We start from the raw sequence: 10,378 nt of genomic DNA on the forward strand, positions 1-10,378 counted from the left end.
TATACTTCGGAAGTCGGTATTGTACACGAGAATCACACAAGAAAAACTTTGGTCGTAGAGCACGACGGGGGAGGGGGGGGGACTACAATTCCCAGCATACAGTTGGGCAAGCGCAGATCCAACCTGCTGGGTCGGTGCCCTACAGCTCTTCATCACCGCTGCTTCACGTCGCTACCTCGCGGATCCGTTAGCGGAGAAATGGCTGCAGCTCTGTCGCGTGCCCTCAAACTGCCCGGTAAGATGCGCTTCACGTATTTCTACTGTTGAACATAAAAGAAACGACAACAGACACTCTCGAGCTGATAATGTACGGAGACCATCATCAGTCAGACCCAGGTGGTCTTCTCTTGCAACTCTCTAGCTCTTTAAAATGCAACTGATTCATTTAATCTCCCGGTGTGTCGCACACAGTTAGCATCTCCTCCACATCGGCCCGTCGCCGTTAAATGAGCGTGTTTTCTAAAAGCATGTTACATAAGATGGACACTGTTTTCAGTGAAAGCGGAGCGGCACGCTGACGTCTTTCTGTCAAAGCGTGTCTGCTGCGCGCTGCCAGCTAGCTAGCGGCTAATATTAACCCTAGCGCAACTAAACTGCTGCACAGTAAACAACTCACACAATAATACATTTATTACATCTGACAGCGGGGAAAATGTTAAATATATAGTTATTATAATAGTATTTGTAGTAGCAATTATTCTTAATACTGTATGTTTTGCTATATTTTGATTAGTCTCATTATGAGCAGGCTTCTATGTTTGTTTATTTGTTGCTTTATTTGAACAGTTATTATCATGATTAGTAGTAGTAGTGGTGTTATAAAGATGTTACAGATGTAATAATAAAAATAAGATTATAAAACAATGACTTTATTATTATTAGTCCCCTCTTTGATAAGGTCAACCACAGTATATTGTCCAGTTTATAGTTTAATTTGCCAATATATGAATATATATATTAAATACTCTGTGTCAGTGCTGTAATTACAAGAAAAAAAGCAATGTTTTGAAAATGAATGGACAGCACTTGAATAAAGTGCATTATTGGACATTAAGACACTTAAAAGCTGTTATTGCTAAGTGTCCAGACTAAAGGATGGATCTATAATGCTCCAGCTTTGCCATTAGTAATTGTATATCAGTAATATATCAGCAGAGTATCACAGTGCAATCATCACTTGTCTCATATACCTAACTAAGTGACCACAGGGTGCGACCACACAGGACACCTGCCCCTCACCACCACCTTCTGTGTCTCTGCAGGGAAGAAGGGCTCGGAGCTCGGGGAGTACGACCCTCTCACCCAAGCAGACAGCGAGGACGAGAGTGAAGAGGACGATCTCGTGCTCAACTACCCCCGAAATGGCCTTGGCAGGGACAGCTGCCTCGGCCCGGGGTCCTCCAAGCTGCGGGGAGGCAGGTCCGGGAGACTCGTGGGGGCCCAGGACGAAGCACAGGAGGACGAGGAGGAAGAGGAGGACGAATGGAGAGAGAGACTCCCCAGCAAATCCAGGCAGGACAGAGTCGACATGAAAGGAGCGCAGTACTGGAGCCAAAGGGACTCGGGCAGGGACAGGGCGGGGGAGGACAGAGGGGGGGGCGGTCCGATGGGAGGTGCCGGGCTGGGGGTCCACAGTAGTGATGCGGAAGAGAAGAGGATGAGGATGAAGAACGCAGTCCGGAGTGCGTTTTTCTTGGTGCCTCTGGTCTGTGCCACATTGCTCGTGCTGCTATGTGCTTTCCTGATCCCCTGCCAGAAGGGAGAGCTGGGCCACAGGCCGCAGTGGGAGAAAGCTCTGGGAGACGCAGGAGGTAAAAGGAACAATGTCATGTGAATGTATTGTGATATTTATTAGAGTGGCACACCCACTTTTTGAGACTCTTTGGCGAGACGACGCAGCTTCGCCCTTTAATTAGTCAACTGTAATTACACAGGAGCGCGAGGCTCACTCTGCCCTCCACGTGCTCTGTTTTCAGCATGCATCATGAAAATATTGCAGAGTGGCAACAGTGTTATCTCTTTAATAACCGCAGAGCAATACTCATGGGCGATCACTGATATTTTGATTTGATTTTTTTCATGTCATGTGACGCATTTTCTCCCCCTTAACACACAAACCCTGCACCTGTACCTTTCTCCTGGTTGGGTGTGTGTGTGTGTGTGTTCATGTCGTTTCGGTTTTTTCTCGGTGCAGGTGTGACTCCTCCCGCGCTGGCGTTGTGGGACGTTAACGGTGATTCGGTGGAGGACGTGTTTCTCGGTGTCACGGAATGGACCAATGACACTCATCCCACGCAGAGGAACAAAAGTATGTGAGGAATTCTGTGGAAAAGGCGTGGCCCATGTTTCTGCCCCGTAGATCCAGAAAGTTAATTAAATAATTAGGGGGCTTTTTTTTTTTTTTTACATCAGATAGGATCTTAGCACCACAGCTACTGCTTAACTATGTCCGTAATCTAATCCTGCTAATTCATTTAATCACTTTTAATATCTCATCCTCTTGTTCCTTGTTTTTTCTCACTTCTTGAATTCAACGTGTTTCCTCGGTGTGATGATGTTTTCCTCGTCCCAGTTTACAGCGCCGTGGCGCTGTCTGCGGTCAGCGGGCGCGAGCTGTGGAGGAAAGCCATGGGGGAGCCGGTGATGTACATCCAGTGTGGTCTGAGCTACAGCTCCCAGCTGTCACCTCTGTGTCTCCTCATCAGCAAATCCATCCTCATAGTCGTCAACGGCACCTCAGGTTAGACGACAAAGCTGTTTGTTTCTGTCCGTCTGTCTTTTTCATGCTGAGAGAACAATTATTAATCAAATGATAATTACTAACAACTCCTATAAAACGTTTTGTGTTTGCTCTGAATCTGTTGTTGGGTTATTGTGAGGGATTTGTTCATATGTAATAAACTAAATGTTGCTGTTTTAGCAAAGATTCCCCAGCGAGACCAGAGAGCGAAAATCAGAAGTGTCAGCTGCCTTGGCTTGTAAAAATCAGGTCAATAAGTGTAAATGAGGTCAAAGAGGTTTCCTGTCACTCCCCAGGGAAGAACTTGACGTCAGTCCAGCTGAAGAATATTGAATCCCAGGCGGTGTTACTCCCAGACCTCGAGGGCGACTCAGTCCCAGATCTGCTCATTGCCACCCTGCCTGCAGATGAGGTAAAGCTGCAGTTGTAAGCAAACGTTTGGGCTCCCCGGGGGGAAAAGTGACATATTCTGTTGTAATACAACATCTGCGGTAAACAGATGTTAGGTAATGTACTGTTATCTTTTCATGAACTTGAAACAAAGGGGGGGGGGGTGAATCAGTAATTGTGGCATGTGCAAAAGTTTGGGCTTCGTTCTACTTGTTATAAAACGCTCAGAACATCAACCATCAACTTGTCAGACTTTAACTGACTCATCATCAGGAAGTCGAGAGCTGTGATGAGGAACTGTCGGCCGATAACATTTCCAGAGTTGATCAATCATGACTGGCTCCTCAAATCTTGCGGCGACACTCACCGCGCCACAAACCGACTGAGGGTCTGAAACTGAAGATAACTGAGGGGCGGTTACACAAAGATATCAAAACGTTTCTAGCTTAAAGTTTCCTTGTGGCAGTCGAACAGAGTCGACACGGAGGAGGCATCAGAAGGAAAACCTCATCCCTAGTTGCTCATTGCTGTTAATCTCAAACTCTTAATGAAAGACTCTGAAGTGCAAAAGTTGAAATGAATAGATTGAAAAAGATGGATTTCACTCATTCTCTTATCACACAGCGTGAAACAGAAACAACTCCGACATCTCCACCAGATAAACGAAGCTGTGCAGTTGTTTCAGTCTCATCACAGAGTTCAGGCACGTCTCTCTGGTGTAACAGTCACGGTCCCGTATTCACTTCCAGGCCTTGGATCTGTCCCTGACGCTGATCTCCGGTCTGTCGGGGACGCAGCTCGGACGTCCCGTTCCCTTCAACCTCACCGGACAGGGAAAGCTGATCGGTCCTCTGCTGCATGAGACACCGAAAGGGGCTTATTACATCCTCTTTGGACTCGGTAAAGGAACAACAATGCAATCAAATTAATTCAGTTTAATTACACTGTGTTGTTTTTTTTAACTAGACTTTGTGTTAATGTCTGTTTCCCTCAGGTAACGTGGAGGCCATCTCTCTGCGTGACATTTACGTTCGCGCCACTGGCAAAATGCCTGTAACTCAGGCACTTAAAATTAGAGATCCAGGGTGGGAGGAGCAGAAGAAAACCAATTCATCCTCCTTCATACACGTTTACAGGTGATTGCGTTGCACTGGAGTTAAACAGAAATCGTGAAACTGAACTGAACTAAATCCCAGTCTCTCCATCATGTGTCTAGAGGATCTGAGCGTGTGGACTTCCTGCTCCCTCTTGTGGCTGGTTTTGGCAACAACCACAACAGCCTGGACACCGTTTCTAACCTGAACTCCACCAGGAGCGACTGGCTGGTGGTTTATGGCTCCAGCAAACTGTCGGTGCTCAAACAGAGGGACATGCGTAAAAAATGGACCTTCAGCTCAGCTCCCATCCACAGGTGAAGCCCTGCACATCACATTACATGTTATTTAAGCTTATTAACTGCAGGTCACAAAATGGGTTCTACAGTATATATATATATATATATCAGAATTTTGCTGAGTTTATTTCTTTTCCTGTCACAGCCAACCAGCCCTGGGACACTACAATGATGACGGCATCCTTGACCTTTTCTTTCAGCATTCAGCAAACGGCATCATGGAGGTAAAACATAAACAAAAAGCTCATATTAATACAGAGGCTCGTAAGCTGCACAAAGTCCTGGTTAAACATCTCTTTTGTTTTTCATTTGGCGATATTGAGTTGTTACAGGAATTAAAGCTCTGCTGGGACATTCTTTACCCGGCCTCTGCGTTTGCTGTAATTGTCGTGTTTTTGCCCTCTTCTCCGTCTGTCAGGGGCAGGTCATTGACGGGGCAAACGGGCACCTCCTCTGGGCAGCGGAGTTCGTGTGCCCTCGTCTCGTTTTGCAAACTTCTGCAATTTCCACCTCGACCGGCCAATCAGCTTTCCTCTTTTGGGCCAGCGAACCAATCAATGCACAGAGGAACGCTACCAAGACAACCGTGAGTCTGCCGCAAGAGAACAGGAGGATAATGGAGGCAAAATCAGTTATGCTCAATGAATATTGTATATGTATATATATATATATATAAAACAGGAAGAGCACTGCTCTGTATGAATCATGTTCACAGCTGATTTCACTGCTTTGTCTTTGAGTTTGAACTGGAGCCGTCAATGAAATACTCGACCTATGTCCTGGCTGCACAGGTGGCACCAGGTGTTGCTGCAGCAGAGCCGCTCATCAGAAAGCTCTTCCTGCTGCACTCCGCATATCCCACAATCCTGCTGGAGCTCACTAGTACCACAGACACCGCAGTCACCTCTGCAGGTAAAAGTCAGCACCAAGTCTGGTCACCAAGCTGTGTTGAGAAGTAGAATAAAGCAATAAAAAAACATCCTACTTTCTGTTTTCTCCCGCTTCCTCCCCGGCAGTGAGTTATGAGGAGCATCAGAAGGACGCCTCCTACATCACCGTATCCTCCCGCCCCACAACTGACTCGGAGCCCAGCGCTCGGATAGTCAAGAGCATGAGCCTCAGAGCCGCTATCACCAAGGGACAAATTGTGAGACTGGGGGAAGGCAACAAGACCGGGGCTCCCGTCAAACCTGGCGTGTTCGAGGTCATCAAGTTCTTCAGGCGTCTGTCCTTCAAACATCAGGTGAGGAAGACTCAGGTAGATTTATCCGACGCTCGATAACAACAGTCGACGATACACGTCTTAACTGTGTTTCTTTGTTTAGTGACGAGGCGCCGCCGCTCCCGTCGGCGCTGTGTCACACGAAGCGGTACGAGGCGCTCGAGCGAGGATGAAAGGGATGTAAGCTGTGGATGGTTCTGCACTAAGGACACACTAAGGGTTAATTTGAGGCTGTTTACATCTTGTTTGATTCACTAAGTACAAATTTAACTTCTGTTACTTGAGAGATTTCTTTGCTCATTTGTAGGTAGGGATTTTATTTGTATTGTTTTGGTTGTTTTGGTTTATATTGTGTTTGTACAATGAACTTTATTTAAATTATTTAACTTGCATATGGGGAAGTGTGTAAAAATTTAAATTGAATGATATTGATTCTGTGGACTTGGATGGCAAAGGAAATAACTTCTTACTTTATAGTTTATTACTGACAGTGAGGGTGAAAGAACATTTAAATGTGTTTACAGTATGCATCACTTATATAACTCTTCCAAGGCCAGTGTATTCACGTGATGTCATCCCTCAGTCACATGCATTTCATCACGAAATAGCCACTAATAGTGTTCTTTCGGCTCCTCACCAAGTTAAGGTGTATAGGGAGTCTGTAAATATTTAATGCTGTACAGTATTTATTGGTTTGCTTTAACGTTTTGAATTTTTCTCGTTGGATTTTCTGTCTGATTTTGTATGTAATATAATCAACCACTGTTTTATTTTCTCTGAATATGTGGCTGCTAAAGGTTATGGCAATTCAATGTAAACTGCAACTTCACATATTGCAAGAGAAAGTTTGGAAACCACCTCTTTACCTGTGTCTTTTATTCCCCCCGTCTCAACTTATTGTAGTTGCTGAAATAGTGCAGAAATAACCTGCCTGTGAGGATTATTATTAGAGTGTGAGAGTGGTGTGTTGTTACATGGACGCAGGGCGGCGCTGTTTCTCCTCCACGTCCGGAATTCCTCCTCCCGTTTTTCCGCATTGCTGCCGCATCTCCAGCTGTGATCATGGCGTCGGCGCTCGGTCGCCTGGTCAGACTGTCGGTCCTCAGAAACACCCGCACCTCTGCCTCCGGCGGACCGGGCAGAGCGGTGACTCCGTGCCGGTCAGCCGTGTGCACATCATCCGGTGGCATTCTGCCCAAACCCAAGAAGGTGAGTGTTGATTTGGGGGCTCGAGGTGTGGTGAGTGGATAACAGCTCGGTTGGAAATAGACACACAGGGGAGAGGGAGAGAGAGGGGGGAGGAGGAGGGAGGGTTCACCCTGAAGGAATAGACCCATGAGTAGAAGCACAGTGGAATAATAAATCCATGGGGGGGGGGTGTATATCTTCTATCTACTGCAGTCTCTCTTGCAGATTTAGTAGTAGTCATCCTTGAACAAGCTGCTTGACTTGAACTAACTTAGTTGTTTCTATGGTGGGATGTGTGACACTGGGGAGCAGACCCCCTTCGGCCTAATCCGGATTGCTCTGGTAGTGGTGCCCTTCTTGTATGTGGGGACTCTGATCAGCAAGAACTTTGCTGCGCTGCTGGAGGAGCACGACATCTTTGTCCCCGAGGACGATGACGATGACGACTGAAGGGACTGTATACTTCCTGGTTATCAGGTATCACTGGCTTGGGTTGTGAGCTTCACTGTGAATTGTGTCAAAGCGCGTACACACACACACACACACTTTCCCAGTCTATTTGGTGCATGGGCAACAGTTGTGGGAGACATTGGGAAACATAAGGTTTTACTCTTGGATTCACACATCAAACCAGAATCTTAAATATCATTATTATATTTACAAAATGATGTACTTACCGTAACCATTGTCCCCACATTGATGACTCAAATGCACCAGTAGAGAGAGGAAGAATTCATTGCAATGTCCTTGTGTGCTTTGTTTCGTGGTTTTTGAGGCTGTTGATGAACAGACTGCAGTCGGTCAGTTGTGTCCGTTTTTGGAGTTGAAGAGTTGCATGAGATAATTTTTCATTTAATTTTTTTTACATAAGTCACCAGTCACACTTAAAAACTTTTTCTCTCCTCCACAGATCATCCTGTTTTGTCACCACCTCCGGGAGAGGTCTATGAGCCTCCGAGCAGATTAATGCCTTTCTCTGCTGTCGTCTTAAGTCGCCTCTGTCTGCACTGGTTTCAGGGTTTTTGCTGTTACTGACACTACGACAGGGCTGTTCCAGGCCGATCGTAGCGCACTGTATTTGCATGCACTACTTTAAGTCTTAATAAACGGGATTGACAATTGTAAAATGCCGGTGGAAGTTGATAGCATCTGTCATACATGTGATACCTGAATGTAACAAACTATGATGACAACATTAGTATTCATTGTTTATGAGACAAGTCTGTCCTGAAATCTATTTTGAATGAAACACCAATTAAAATATAATCTAAAGAGTAAACTGAATAAATACCAACTTAGAGGTGCTGCCTACCTTCAGTACAGGATTTACCTACATAAAATACCAGACCAACAGCTCGTACTTCTATCTTTTAAGGGATGGTTCATTCAAACTCTCCAAATGATCGATGTTGTGAAAAGCTTCATCGAAACTGTTCACAGCGATGTCCGTTACGAAACATGTTTTCTGTTGAACCGTCTCTTTAAATTAATTCTGATAGCGCTTTGATTGCAAATAAAAGACAACTTTAGGCTTGTGATTGTTAAGTGTATATTTACAGTAAAGGGGAACATCTGTTACACTGGACACAAGCAAAGTGGGGTCAGAGATCAGCAGACAGCTACACAGTTCATGGGTCGTGACCCCGGTAGAATTTGGACAGGAAGTCAGTGGGACGAGGTTCCTCGGTCTCGGAGAAGTAGCGCATTATGTGGGTCTTCTGCTTCCAGACGTGGATCGTTTCCTGGAGTTCCATTTTACCCTGGAGGTTAAATAAACACAAACAACATTTAAGTACACCTGGGAGGAAACAGCATGCTCTACATTCATTCAACAGATGAGAGGGACCGGGCAGCCTTTCAGTTCAGTAAGCGAGTTAAAATGATGGTCGACGCAGTTCACAGATTAGAGCAAGGCTCAGTGTTTTCATTTAGCAGTGGCGGCCCGTCACTGCTAAATGAATGTAGAGGAAACACTGAAGGCTGTTTTTACCTTAATGACCAACATGTCAATCACACGGGGGTCGGTGACATGCTTGTTTCTGTCGAACATCTCCCTCACTTTGTCTCTTCCCTGACGTGTTGTGATGTCCAGCTGAAATGTAGAAACTGGAGAGGAAGAAATACGAGAGTGAAAAAGTATCCACCCAGGAACTCATCTTTAATTATTATTAATATTTAATTTGCTTTCATCCTTATTCTATACATTACTCAGCAAAACCCATGAAAAGACCAAAACTAAACTCTCACCCAGTGCAATTTAAAATGAGGAAGGTTATATCAGGCTGCACATACACTGTTTGATAAATAAATTGTTGGTTTTGGTACTTACTTACTGATTTGTTGAGAATATAAAAACACAAAACATCATTACCGTTAACCTGTAATCTAAAACACAGCTCAATGTAAACATACAATCTATTTATGATGATAGAAAGACTAAACTAGGAAGAGACACGTTTACATCCCAAAACTTTAACCATGACACCACAATCAACACAGAACAAATGATTAGCATCGACAGCAGTAACAGTAAATGGGGCTTTTCCAACACTTACGGAACAATATCAGAATAAATCTTCATGCAAAATGCAAGTGTAACACAGGACAACGTTTTTGACAACGGAATACATATTTGCAGGAGTACATATTTCAAAGTATACACGCTCGCAGTTTATGTGTTTCTCGTCATTCGTTTAGTTTAAATAACAATATTAACGTTTATATTAAACTCTGTGGAGCAGAGAGCGTCTGCAAAATGTCTTGTTATGTTTATCTTGCTGTTTGCTAGCAGCTAACGTTAGTCGTTATGTTGAACCTCAACATAGACACGACCTTGACGCTCGCACTGCCTTTTTTAATACACCCTATTTACCCGCCACAGCGGAGCGACATACCTGTGTTCGGGACCTCTCGGTACCAGGCTCGGTACAGCTCCCGGACCCTGCGCTTGGCTTCGTCCAGGTCCCGGCTAAAAATCGGTTTGACAACTTTGGAGGCAGCAGCTGCCGTTCGGGTCGCCGCCGTGGCCGCCATGACTGTAGCCGTTACAGCGTTTCCGGTTTTACTTCCTCGGTGGTGTAATTATGTTGCCGAGCACAGTGGTGCCACCTAGCGGGAAGGTTGATTCAAGACAGGAGACGGTCAGTCAGGAGTAACAGGTACAAACCGAAAAGTAATTATTGTTTTTGAACTGAACTGCATTTTACTTTGAGGTGTTTCTTATATTGTTGTTCCTTTAAAAATAAATAAAACAATTTCTGTATTTTTATTTAAATACACTACGCATCAAATCAGTTGAGCAAAAACACAAACAACTAAAGTCTTGACGAGAACTGAACATTTCTAGGTTACAGTACATTAAAATTTTTCATATATTCCTGAAACTGCAATGAGTAATCGCTGAATATATCAATAGTCAATTTCTATTAAGTATATATACTTAATA

At 44.6% G+C, this 10,378-nt stretch overlaps 3 protein-coding genes across 3 annotated transcripts; 2 read left to right on the forward strand and 1 right to left on the reverse strand.

The window, feature by feature from the left end:
- The first annotated feature begins 106 nt into the window (after window positions 1-106).
- Window positions 107-6,602, forward strand: fam234b (family with sequence similarity 234 member B). Its single transcript, XM_023431664.2, has 13 exons — window positions 107-235; window positions 1,263-1,811; window positions 2,195-2,308; window positions 2,573-2,740; window positions 3,037-3,152; window positions 3,880-4,030; window positions 4,125-4,266; window positions 4,347-4,541; window positions 4,669-4,747; window positions 4,942-5,109; window positions 5,315-5,435; window positions 5,540-5,766; window positions 5,849-6,602. Exons 1-13 carry the CDS (start codon window positions 199-201, stop codon window positions 5,849-5,851), a joined length of 2,070 nt encoding a protein of 689 aa, XP_023287432.1. The 5' UTR covers window positions 107-198; the 3' UTR covers window positions 5,852-6,602.
- A 185-nt stretch (window positions 6,603-6,787) lies between these two features.
- On the forward strand, window positions 6,788-8,471 carry smdt1a (single-pass membrane protein with aspartate-rich tail 1a). The gene is made up of 3 exons (XM_023431666.2): window positions 6,788-6,954; window positions 7,246-7,410; window positions 7,844-8,471. Exons 1-2 carry the CDS (start codon window positions 6,808-6,810, stop codon window positions 7,381-7,383), a joined length of 285 nt encoding a protein of 94 aa, XP_023287434.1. The 5' UTR covers window positions 6,788-6,807; the 3' UTR covers window positions 7,384-7,410; window positions 7,844-8,471.
- On the reverse strand, window positions 8,466-9,990 carry ndufa6 (NADH:ubiquinone oxidoreductase subunit A6). Its single transcript, XM_023431665.2, has 3 exons — window positions 9,828-9,990; window positions 8,924-9,039; window positions 8,466-8,693 (listed from the first exon to the last, which is right to left on the reverse strand). Exons 1-3 carry the CDS (start codon window positions 9,964-9,966, stop codon window positions 8,562-8,564), a joined length of 387 nt encoding a protein of 128 aa, XP_023287433.1. The 5' UTR covers window positions 9,967-9,990; the 3' UTR covers window positions 8,466-8,561.
- Window positions 9,991-10,378: the final 388 nt, after the last annotated feature.

Source organism: Seriola lalandi, unplaced genomic scaffold (genome assembly GCF_002814215.2).
Source record: "Seriola lalandi dorsalis isolate HSWRI2012SDOR001 ecotype SW California unplaced genomic scaffold, Sedor1 jcf7180002054926, whole genome shotgun sequence".
Taxonomy (NCBI): domain Eukaryota; kingdom Metazoa; phylum Chordata; class Actinopteri; order Carangiformes; family Carangidae; genus Seriola; species Seriola lalandi.